Below are 12734 nucleotides of genomic sequence, written 5' to 3'. Positions count from 1 at the left end.
GTCTATAAGAAAAAATGTGATCTCCGTCTTTATTCAGAGCCTGCTTTGGAGTGAGTGATTCAGGCAGAGCGTCCTAATATTCAAATTCATTATCATAGACTTTACATAAATAATGCAAGATGGGTCACAGAAAGAATAAAAGGAAGAATCTACAGAGAAGGCCTGGAGAATAGAAACCAAATGTGATATGTTAAGTGCTAAACAAGCTGAAAAGTATGACATATTTAAACATAGAACATGGCGCTATAATTTGATCTTTTAGAATCTGTTATTACTGACATTTTAATTTAGTGAACTGTCCTTTTATTACTTTTAACTTATGATTTTTCATCAAGGAATTTAATTTTAATACTTTTAGAAGTACAAAGATGTCCACCTCCACCTCGGATTCCCAGAGCTCGAAATATGACAACTACGGTGAATTATCAAGATGGAGACAAAATATCTATTCTTTGTCAAGAAAATGCTCTAATTCGGGGAGGAGAAGAAATCGTGTGCAAGAATGGGACATGGCAGTCAGTCCCACGCTGTGTCGGTCAGTAGCACGGAACTTGCCTTTTAACCTTCTCTCCAGGAGGGTCAGAGTCCTCTGTCCTTTCTCTGTTCCTGTTCCGCTCACCGTGAAACAGCAAGTCACTATCTAGGTCCACAGCTCAATCATAATTCTTCCACTCTGAGTGTGAAACGAACACAGACAAAAACTTTGGGTTACCGTGTAATTATTAGATACGGTTTTTGTTTATGCACATTTTACTCCTCAAGTGAACTAGGGAGACATGCATTCTTGCAAATTTCAGATACTTTTTAGTTTTCAAATCATTTAACTTGTTCAAGTTATCCTTGTTCCAATATGTGGAACAGTGTTCGATTTCATTTTTCGATTTAAACGTTATCTTTGTGATTGATCCTTTGATCTCTGTTCTACATCTAGAAAAATATCCATGTTCTCAACCACCTCACATAGAACATGGAACCGTTAATGTATCTAGATCTTCGGAAGAAAGGAAAGGAACATCTGAACCCAAGCCTTATGCACATGGCACCAAATTAAGTTACATCTGTGAAGATGGTTTCCGGCTATCTGAAGAAGATGGTATAACATGCAACATGGGAAAATGGAGTTCTCCGCCTCAGTGTGTAGGTAAGGACCCCACGCAAACTAGAATTCTGTTTTTGGTACAATTCATTCAAGTAGTCAATCGTCATCAAAGTCATGACACGTAACCCTTTAGATTTCTAGATATATAAAACCATTTATGTGTATGCAGTAATGTAGCCTTCATATATTACATATTTACCAAACAATTTCCGCATAATCAAATCGAGCCTATTCGTGCTAATTTCATTGGTCCTTTATGAAATCACTTAATTCTGGCATTTTGGGGGTACTAAAACTGAGTGTACAGTTAAATTAAATCAACCTGTTCACATAGGTACACCAGCGGGTATTCCTCCGTATCTGTATAAGTTGTAGTAGATGCTCTGCCACTAGGTGTTTAAACGCCTATGTTCTTCCAGTATCCGTTCTGATTTCTTATAAAATCTGGTACTCTTCTTAAGATGATTAATTCTGAATGTGTTTCCTTTTATTATCCATGATTGCTTATAGAAGCATTGCTAGCTCCATTCATGAAGATATTGACATTTTTAGTTTCAAGTTCTTGGTCAGGTTGATGTGGACACACACCACACGGTGGCTTTAGGAAGCTTTTGTGTTCCTTCTCTGTTGTGTGATGCTGGCTTCTGTGTGATCATTTTGTTTCAAATAAAAGTACCAAATATGACAACTGGTACATAAAATCAGTTTCAAAGTTATTGAAGTATACTGTTATTTTTTCTTTCTTTCTTTCTTTCTTTCTTTCTTTCTTTCTTTCTTTCTTTCTTTCTTTCTTTCTTTCTTTCTTTCTTTCTTTCTTTCTTTCTTTCTTTCTTTCTTTTCTCTCTCTCTCTCTCTCTCTCTCTCTCTCTCTCTCTCTCTCTTTCTCTCTCTCTCTCTTTATTTTTTAGGACTTCCTTGCGGACCACCACCTTCAATTTCAAATGGCTCTGTACCTAATCATATCAGCAGTTATGAATTTGGAGAAGTAGCTGAGTACCGCTGTTTCACAGGTTTTGAGATGGAAGGACCTGCATCTCTGTACCTAATCATATAAAATGGTCCCATCCACCATACTGCACAAGTACAGTGTATTCAATTCTATTCTAAGGCTGACAGATATCTTTAATTCCGAGCGTTAATGATACAAATATGAAACTAAGTGGTAATTTGAGAATTCAACAAAGTATCTCTGGAATGTTCTGGATTCTGGTAGAGAATCGATAGCCCTAATAATAAGAAAAGTTTGGCAACATGAGCAAGATTATTTTATTTTGCCTCCCGGAGACTGATTATTTCATTTCGAAGTCAGCTTGTCTGTCTGTACTTTCGATGTGCTCAGATGCACATTCTCAGACTTTTTCTCTCTGATTCTCTATCGCAGTTGGCCCACGCTCATCGGTCTCATCACCATTCAATTTACTCTTAGTTTATCTCCTTATAAAGATATAATTTTCTAATATATTTGGCATAATTATGGAAATAGATTTTTGACAAGCAAAAATTAGAAATACGTAGATAATATCGGTAGACTCTATGGGCAAATAGGAATGTGAATATGAGAAGTTTGGTCTCAAGCATCACCTGTGTCCATATCTCTTCAGATTTTAATATCACCATTCCCGTGTTATGCTTTCAAGAAATGTAGATTCAGTCAATTTAATTAAGTCAAGACTGCTAGTTGTAAGAAAAATATTGTACAGTAGCATCATGGTTTGATATGTACCTATTACTCTAGGATGAGATTATTGGCCATTATGTATCTTTAAATATGTATTGAACAAATGCATAATATTTTTCCTTTCAGAAGCAGAATGTTCCACCCCGCCCAGGTTCGACAAAGCCATCCGTGTAGGTCCGCAGAGGAAGAGGTCGTATAAGTCAGGAGAAGAAGTGATTTATAGATGTGAGCAATATTACCAAATGGAAGGACCCAAAACTATACGGTGTCTTAAGGGAAGATGGATAGGAAGGCCAACATGCAGAGGTACTTGGATGAAATTTCAAAATGTATTTATAAAGACATTTTAAGTACTATAACAAAATGGCCTCCAGCGTCATGAAGAAATGGATTATGCCTTAGGCCGGGTCAACAAGGTGTCCGCAATCACGTGAGACGTGGAACGTGGACCGGGTGGTGAACACAGGGCCCCGTGGTTCTCAAACTGTGGCCCGGGCAAGAGCAGCATCAGCATCTTCTGGGAAGTCGTTTCAGATGCAAATGCAAATTCCAGACTCAGAGTCAGAAACTCCGAGTTCGCGACCCTGGTTTAACAATTCCCAGGGGATTCTACGCACCCTTCAGTTTGGGAACCATAGCGATCGCCTGTGATCTTTCAGAGCCACCCGACTCTTATACGCTGCTCTTTGTAGTGTCACGTGAGCCCCCCCAAATCACTGAAGAGTGTCTTTACATGTCACGCCTTGATTTAACTTTGATTTTTCCACGGCTCCTTTCGTGCGGTTCTTATGTCATCTTCCTCCTTCAACTACGGTATTCTGAGTACATTAACTGTTTCTCGTTTTAACTCGTAATAGTTTTTAATAATTTTATTAAGTGGATTGCGGTGACATTGTTTAGTAAAATTGTACAATCCAATAATACATCCTCTGGATATTGCACCGCGTGTTCACACCCCAAATCAAATCTCCTTCTGTCACCATATGTTTGAGCCCCTTGACCCTATCTGCCTCCCCCCACACCCTCCTTCCCTCTGGTCACCATTAAACTGTTGTCTGTCTATGAGGTTTTGTTTCTTGACTTATTCTCTGAGGAAGTGTCTACTTTTGTGGTTATTTTTTAAGGGCCTAATATTACGTTTCGTAAAAGAAGTGAAAAAGAAATTCTGATGTCAAATAATCTCTTTGCTATGAGTTTCTCGTGGTTTATAAATTCATTTTGACTTTATGTAATTTATAATATTTATTTTACTAAACTCGAAAGGAAAACCATCCAGAAAAATCATCCTTTTCATTGGCCTAACAAATATCTATTAACCTTTTTGAGAGGAGAGGAGAAAGATTTAAGGTATCAAAGTTTAAATCTTACAAAAATTATCGATTTATGTCCTGTTTTAAATCTTACCTATACATTTATGAAAATTAGCAGTCTTTCATGACAGATTAACTATTGGATTTTGAATCTTTCTGGAAATATATTTGAAATCTCTTTTGTTGATTTACTACTCAAAACAATCATTTGTTACAGATCCATTTTCTTTTTTCTATTCAGATGCTTCCTGTACGAATCCGCCCACAGTGGAAAATGCTAACATACTATACAAGAAGGCCAGGTATCTACATGGTAACACAGTACGTTATGAATGCATCAATTCCTTGCAACTATTTGGGGATGTAGAAGTGACATGTTTAAATGGAACATGGACAGAACCACCTCAGTGCAAAGGTACAGTATCTCATCCCTGCCCGCAATTCGAGAATATATCTTAGGGCCAAAATAGGTTGATATAAAAACATAGTGAAGTAGTTCCCATGGAATGAAATATTTTAATGCAAATGAAATGGTGGTGCTTAAATCCGATTCTTTTTGGGGACTGAATCGGTAATATGATACATTTATTTAAGAAGACTCTCACGAGATTAGAAAAAGAGTTGCAATCATGGAAAATCCTCCACCTAAAGTATTAAAACAAAACAAAACAAAACAAAACTCAGTGTTTCCTGAGGAAGAAATGTGCTAAAGACCCTTCAGTCTGTGTTGTTGCCAGACCAGTGGAGCTCCAGTTTGGGATGCGGACGAGACAGCGGGTGTGAGTGACAGACGGGGTTGACCCGGGTTTCCTGTGCCTGTGGCTTCACCTTAAAGGCACGACACCGGCTGAGCTCGCCCAGGCAATTCCTGCAGGGTGAAAAACAGCCTGTGAACCTGCTCACAGGACGCTCTTCATCCAGGGTGTAGAAAACCCCCAAAGGAGAGGTTTTATCAGCCACCTCTCGGTTTTCTAATAGACTTTGGCCTGGTGTGTGCTTTCCACAAGCTTTTCTTTCAAATCCACATAAAACCATTTATGTGTATGCAGTAATGTAGCCTTCACATATTACATATTTACCAAACAATTTCCGCATAATCTAATCGAGCCTATTCGTGCTAATTTTCATTGGTCCTTTATGAAATCACTTAATTCTGGCATTTTGGGGGTACTAAAACTGAGTGTACGGTTAAATTTAAATCAACCTGTTCACATAGGTACACCAGCGGGTATTCCTACGTATCTGTATAAGTTGTAGTAGATGCTCTGCCTCTAGGTGTTTAAACGCCTATGTTCTTCTTCCAGTATCCGTTCTGATTTCTTATAAAATCTGGTACTCTTCTTAAGATGATTAATTCTGAATGTGTTTCCTTTTATTATCCATGATTGCTTATAGAAGCATTGCTAGCTCCATTCATGAAGATATTGACATTTTTAGTTTCAAGTTTTTGGTCAGGTTGATAGTGGACACACACCACACGGTGGCTTTAGGAAGCTTTTGTGTTCCTTCTCTGTTGTGTGATGCTGGCTTCTGTGTGATCATTTTGTTTCAAATAAAAGTACCAAATATGACAACTGGTACATAAAATCAGTTTCAAAGTTATTGAAGTATACTGTTATTTTTTCTTTCTTTCTTTCTTTCTATCTATCTTTCTTTCTTTCTTCCTCTCTCTCTCTCTCTCTCTCTCTCTCTCTCTCTCTCTCTCTCTCTCTCTCTTCTTTTTCTTTTTCTTTTTCTTTTTCTTTTTCTTTTTCTTTTAGGACTTCCTTGCGGACCACCGCCATCAATTTCAAATGGTTTTGTACCTAATTGGTTCGGCAGTGATGAATATGGACAAGGAGCTGAGTACAGATGTTTCAGAGGTTTTGAGATGGAAGGACCTGCATCTATAAAATGTTTGGGAGGAAAATGGTCCCATCCACCATACTGCAGAGGTACAGAGTATTCAATTCTATTCTAAGGCTGACAGATATCTTTAATTCCAAGTGTTACTGATACAAATATGAAACTAAGTGGTAATTTGAGACTTCAACAAAGTATCTCTGGAATGTTCTGGATTCTGGTAGAGAATCGATAGCCCTAGTAATAAGAAAAGTTTGGCAACATGAGCGAGATTATTTTATTTTGCCTCCCAGAGACGAATTATTTCATTTCGACGTCAGCTTGTCTGTCTGTACTTTCGACGTGCTCAGATGCACATTCTCAGACTTTTTCTCTCTGATTCTCTATCGCAGTTGGCCCACGCTCATCGGTGTCATCACCATTCAATTTACTCTTAGTTTATCTCCTTATAAAGATATAATTTTCTAATATATTTGGCATAATTATGGAAATAGATTTTTGACAAGCAAAAATTAGAAATACGTAGATAATATCGGTAGACTCTATGGGCAAATAGGAATGTGAATATGAGAAGTTTGGTCTCAAGCATCACCTGTGTCCATATCTCTTCAGATTTTAATATCACCATTCCCGTGTTATGCTTTCAAGAAATGTAGATTCAGTCAATTTAATTAAGTCAAGACTGCTAGTTGTAAGAAAAATATTGTACAGTATGCATCATGGTTTGATATGTACCTATTACTCTAGGATGAGATTATTGGCCCTTATGTATCTTTAAATATGTATTGAACAAATGCATAATATTTTTCCTTTCAGAAGTAGAATGTTCGGCCCCGCCCAGCTTTGACAAAGCCATCCGTGTAGGTCCGCAGAGGAAGAGGTCGTATAAGTCAGGAGAAGAAGTGATTTATAGATGTGAGCAATATTACCAAATGGAAGGACCCAAAACTATACGGTGTCTTAAGGGAAGATGGATAGGAAGGCCAACATGCAGAGGTACTTGGATGAAATTTCAAAATGTATTTATAAAGACATCTTAAGTACTATAACAAAATGGCCTCCAGCGTCATGAAGAAATGGATTATGCCTTAGGCCAGGTCAACAAGGTGTCCGCAATCACGTGAGACGTGGAACGTGGACCGGGTGGTGAACACAGGGCCCTTTGGTTCTCAAATTGTGGCCCGGGCAAGAGCAGCATCAGCATCTTTTGGGAAGTCGTTTCAGATGCAAATGCAAATTCCAGACTCAGAGTCAGAAACTCCGGGTTCGCGACCCTGGTTTAACAATTCCCAGGGGATTCTGTTTCAGTTTGGGAACCATAGCGATCACCTGTGATCTTTCAGAACCACCCGATTCTTATACGCCGCTCTTTGTAGTGTTACGTGGGCCCCCCCAAATCACTGAAGAGTGTCTTTACATGTCACGCCTTGATTTAACTTTGATTTTTCCACGACTCCTTTTGTGCGGTTCTTATGTCATCTTCTTCCTTCAACTACGGTATTCTGAGTACATTAACTGTTTCTCGTTTTAACTCGTAATAGTTTTTAATAATTTTATTAAGTGGATTGCGGTGACATTGTTTAGTAAAATTGTACAATCCAATAATACATCCTCTGGATATTGCACCGCGTGTTCACACCCCAAATTGAATCTCCTTTTGTCACCATATATTTGAGCCCCTTGACCCTATCTGCCTCCCTCCCATCGCGTACCCTCCTTCCCTCTGGTCACCATTAAACTGTTGTCTGTCTATGAGGTTTTGTTTCTTGACTTATTCTCTGAGGAAGTGTCTACTTTTGTGGTTATTTTTTAAGGGCCTAATATTACGTTTCGTAAAAGAAGTGAAAAAGAAATTCTGATGTCAAATAATCTCTTTGCTATGAGTTTCTCATGGTTTATAAATTCATTTTGACTTTATGTAATTTATAATATTTATTTTACTAAACTCGAAAAGAAAACCATCCAGAAAAATCATCCTTTTCATTGACCTAAAATATATCTATTAACCTTTTAGAGAGGAGAGGAGAAAGATTTAAGGTATCAAAGTTTAAATCTTACAAAAATTATCGATTTATGTCCTGTTTTAAATCTTACCTATACATTTATGAAAATTAGCAGTCTTTCATGACAGATTAACTATTGGATTTTGAATCTTTCTGGAAATATATTTGAAATCTCTTTTGTTGATTTACTACTCAAAACAATCATTTGTTACAGATCCCTTTTTTTTTTTCTATTCAGATGCTTCCTGTACGAATCCGCCCACAGTGGAAAATGCTAACATACTATACAAGAAGGCCAGGTATCTACATGGTAACACAGTACGTTATGAATGCATCAATTCTTTGCAACTATTTGGAGATGTAGAAGTGACATGTTTAAATGGAACATGGACAGAACCACCTCAGTGCAAAGGTATAGTATCTCATCCCTGCCCCCAATTCGAGAATATATCTTAGGGCCAAAATATGTTGATATAAAAACATAATGAAGTAGTTCCCATGGAATGAAATGTTTTAATGCAAGTGAAATGGTGGTGCTTACATCCAATTCTTTCTGTGGACTGAATCAGTAATATGATACATTTATTTAAGAAGACTCTCACGAGATTAGAAAAAGAGTTGCAATCATGGAAAATCCTCTACCTTAGATATTAAAACAAAGGAAAAGAAAAGAAAAGAAAAGAAAAAAGAAAAGAAAAGAAAAGAAAAGAAAAGAAAAAAGAAAAGAATAGAATAGAATACTCAGTGTTTGCTGAGGAATAAATATGCTGAAAACCCTTCAGTCTGTGTTGTTGCCAGACCAGTGGAGCTCCAGTTTGGGATGCAGACGAGACAGCGGGGGCGAGTGACAGACAGGGGTTGACCCAGATTTCCTGTGCCTGTGGCTTCACCTTAAAGGCACGACACCGGTTGAGCTCACCCAGGCAATTCCTGCAGGGCGAAAAACAGCCTGTGCACCTGCTCACGGACACTCTTCATCCAGGGTGTAGAAAACCCCCAAAGGAGAGGTTTTATCAGCCACCTCTCGGTTTTCTAATAGACTTTGGCCTGGTGTGTGTTTTCCACAAGCTTTTCCTTCGAATCCACCTGCATTTTCAAGTTTGAAGCCAGTGCTGGGGTCTTGTTTGTGTGTCCGCGTGATTATTTTCAGTCTTTTCCACTGTGTCTTTTAGCAACTTACGTTTAGAATCATGATCAGTTATGTTGGGCCTGGTCAGCCATTTTCTGAGTTGTTTTGTGCCTGTTGGCTCTGATTCTCACTCCCGCAAGATGGATGTGTGTGGGCTGTCACTCCCTACTTGAAGCGACATGTGCAAACTTTACCTCCTCTTAGGCCCACGTATTCTCCCCACATTTGAAACAGAAATATCTAAGTATTTCCCCTCTCTATTTTAACACATATCACAGGATTTCATTTTGCACCAATTCGTTAGAAAATGTCTTACTACATTTACCCCTCTTCATATCAAGTCCATTCTTTTCTCTTCCTTCCTAAAGGCGGAGCCGTCCTTCTGCCATTGATTCCTTTCGATTCGAAGGTTCCTTGAGCAATTCTTTAAGGGTAGGTCCGGGGGACATAAATTCTCCCTGTTTTCCTTCTTCTGAGAATAACCATTTCTCATTTTAATTCTAAAGGACAGTGTCACTGGATATGGAATTTGGGGTTGACAGTTATTTTCTCCAGAACTTGAACAACGTCGTCTCTCTCTCTGGTTGCATAGAGTATCGTATAATTTCTATGTAGCTGCTTTGGAGAATTTTTCCTTTTTCTTCAGTTTTCACCATTTGGATTATGATATATCTTGACATGAATTTCTCTGCTTTGATCTTGTTTGAGCTCCCCCCACCCCACGCAACCCCTCCCCTTTTAAAAATATATATGAGTTTATTCCTCATATGCAATTTGGGAAATTTTCAGCTGTTACTTTTGGATTTTTTTTTTTTCATCTTCTACTTCTTTCTTTTTGCTTTCTAGGTCTCAAATTTTGGCCTTCTTCCCATGGCTTCCTGAAACTCTGTTTATTCAGTTTTTTGTTTTTGTCTATTTTCCAAGTGAGTAATTTATGTCGTTCTAACTTAAGCTTATGGATTTACCCTTCTGTCTGCAATGTCATATAAAGCCCCTCCAGTGAGATTTCTAAAAATACTGTGATAGATTTTTTCCATTTTGTTGTCCCTTTGGAGTTTTGAAAAGCATTGTCTAATAATTCTAACATTCGGGTCATGTCAGCGTTGTCTTCTCTCGGTTAACTTTTGTCTTTCGAGACTTCCCTGGTCTTTGGTGGGATGAATGATTTTCAACTGTATTCTGCACATCAGGTGTTGTGTTTGGAGACTGTGGTTTTCATGAATTCTTTTGTTTATCGGAACTCCATCACTACCATACAGGGTGCAAGTTCAGGCGCCCCACATGGCCTCCGTGGACCCCACAGCAAAGGGCAGAGGCGTCTTATTCCCTGAGAGTGATGGCCTACCTGGAGGTCGAGGCCCCTGACCGGCTGCCGCTGATCATGGACGAGGAACGCTGGTCTTAGGCTTCTTCCATGGTGTTTTTCTAGAGCGAGTGCAGTATGGCACAAAATTGTTTCTTTCTTGAAGAGACTGTTCCTTTTCTGGACATTTGCCTACAGCAATTAGGCTCTTCTTGGGACTTTATCTTTTCATAAACTCGGTATCATTTCTGAGTTTCATTCTTTGTACACAGTGATATGTACAAGGCCAAATGAAACAAACAACTCACTCAGTGTATTTCCTCGAATCTCAAGGTCTATAACCAGATCGACTTCTTTTCTGCATCTTTCACAATCTCTTCTGTTGTTTTTTATGATATGTTCAGGACTTTGAGTTAGACGGGGCAGAAGGAATAAGCAGAAATGTTTCTTCCTTGTCTTGTCCAGAACAGGAAGTTAGAAAATCTGTTTCACAATATAGAAATTTGTGATATTTTAATTTTATGGAGGGAGTTGTTTTTTCTTTTGTAATAAAAATGAAAAGTCAAAAAAACATGGCTAGAGACCCGATAGACCCTGTAGTACATGTAGGTGAGAACAAGAATCTTCCTTTGTTTATCTCTGCCATCTACCAGTCCGGCACACACTCATTAAGAAAACCATTTTGATTAACACTGGAATACTGCAAAGCAGACGTATTTGTTTCTGTTTTTAGATGCCTTCAGATTTGGTGAGAAAGGTCTTAGTGTTTGACTCTCAATTTAAGAGATTAAAATTTCTTCCATTAACATTTTGTCAGAAAACCAAAGTCTTAATATTACATATTGTGCTATGTTTTTATTTGTTTTACTTTAACCTGTGTCCTTCTGTGATCTCTCTACAAATCAAATAACATGTTTTTTAGACTCTGCAGGAAAATGTGGGCCCGCACCATCTATTGACAATGGAGATATCACCACATTCTCGGTGGCGGAGTACCCTCCAGGGTCGTCCGTTGAGTACCAGTGCCAGAACTTGTATGAGCTTCGGGGAAACAAGAAAATCACATGTACAAATGGACGGTGGTCAGAACCACCAAAATGCATAGGTAAGGACGTTAACATTTTCATGGATCCTGGGAAAATCAGTGTAATGACTGTGATGTTTTGCATTCTATTGAATGCTTGACTACCAAGCAGTAATATATGAGGAGACGTCATTTGAAAGATTCTTAACAAGCAACAACAGCAACCAAAGATTTTTTCGTGAAAGCTTTCAGATGATCACTGACATTAGGAATCTTTGATTATCACACATTAAACACAGTTCCTCATTTTTACATCATGAAGAGTGTAGAATGACTTAAATGCACATGATGGATAATCACTGAGTTGTTTTGGAAAAGGTTCTGAGACTGAAATTTTGGACACATAGAAGAGTCTATGTGAAAGTGTGAAATTCTGTGGAAAATATTTGTATACGACTTAATGTTTTATGTTCTTTTTTTTTACCTTCAGATGCATGTGTAATATCACAAGAAATGATGGAAATACATAAGATACAGTTAAGATGGGAAGATAAGAAAAAGTATTATTCTAAAACAGATGATACTGTTGAATTTATGTGTAAATATGGATTTCGTGAAGTATCACCTCATCATGCATTTCGAGTCACCTGTCGTGAAGGGAAAATGGAGTATCCCACTTGTGCATAGTGAAAATGCGGCCATAAAATTACCATATGCACATTCGTTTAGAGCTTTGAAGTCAATTCTTCTCAATTTATATTTTTTAAGCATTGAAAAATCAGACTTTTTAGTCGTGAATCAGAGTCCGTGTGAAACATTATGTAGAAGATGTGATTATAATCTGAGAGACTGAGAAATCACTCTTACAAGCATCTCATTAAAACCTGACAGACCATAATGCTGTGTGTTTTATTCATGAATCATCTATGGCCAGCAATTAGATACAATCTGTTTCATGCCCGTCTCCATCTACCATTCTCCTGACTCTCTCAAAGCTTCCCCATAACTTCTGACATGCTCTGACACTCTGATTTCAGAGGAAATAAAAAAAAACGTTTGTCTGCATCTTCAAAATAATATCACTTACAAGCACGTAAAAGCCAAACTACGTCAAACGTATGTGAGCCATACGATGTGAGAGCTTATTACTTAGTTTTGGTTATCTCTCAGTAGCTAACTATACCCCCAAAATGATGAAATGCATCATCTACAAGACGTCTACGTAGCACACATCATAATTCAAAGAATTTATAAGGAGGAATTGGAATCTAATTGGGTGCATAATTATTATGACACTGATCAAAATACAACATCATGTATAAGCACACACACGTCCACAATATGCT

General features: G+C 38.0%; 2 protein-coding genes across 2 annotated transcripts; both read left to right on the top strand.

Annotated features, from left to right (window-relative positions):
* Window positions 1-337: 337 nt before the first annotated feature.
* Window positions 338-2153, top strand: LOC111735439 (complement factor H-like). The gene is made up of 3 exons (XM_023526963.1): window positions 338-535; window positions 932-1141; window positions 2008-2153. Exons 1-3 carry the CDS (start codon window positions 406-408, stop codon window positions 2151-2153), a joined length of 486 nt encoding a protein of 161 aa, XP_023382731.1. The 5' UTR covers window positions 338-405.
* Window positions 2154-3057: 904 nt separating this feature from the next.
* LOC105311157 (complement factor H-like) lies at window positions 3058-12286 on the top strand. The gene is made up of 7 exons (XM_023526962.1): window positions 3058-3106; window positions 4329-4502; window positions 5848-6021; window positions 6746-6925; window positions 8171-8344; window positions 11287-11469; window positions 11879-12286. Exons 1-7 carry the CDS (start codon window positions 3058-3060, stop codon window positions 12073-12075), a joined length of 1131 nt encoding a protein of 376 aa, XP_023382730.1. The 3' UTR covers window positions 12076-12286.
* The last annotated feature ends 448 nt before the right edge of the window (window positions 12287-12734 follow it).

Source organism: Pteropus vampyrus, unplaced genomic scaffold (genome assembly GCF_000151845.1).
Source record: "Pteropus vampyrus isolate Shadow unplaced genomic scaffold, Pvam_2.0 Scaffold1000000932, whole genome shotgun sequence".
Lineage (NCBI taxonomy): Eukaryota > Metazoa > Chordata > Mammalia > Chiroptera > Pteropodidae > Pteropus > Pteropus vampyrus.
Note: the sequence above shows the minus strand (reverse complement) of the source record. Positions and strands in the feature narration are given on the sequence as shown.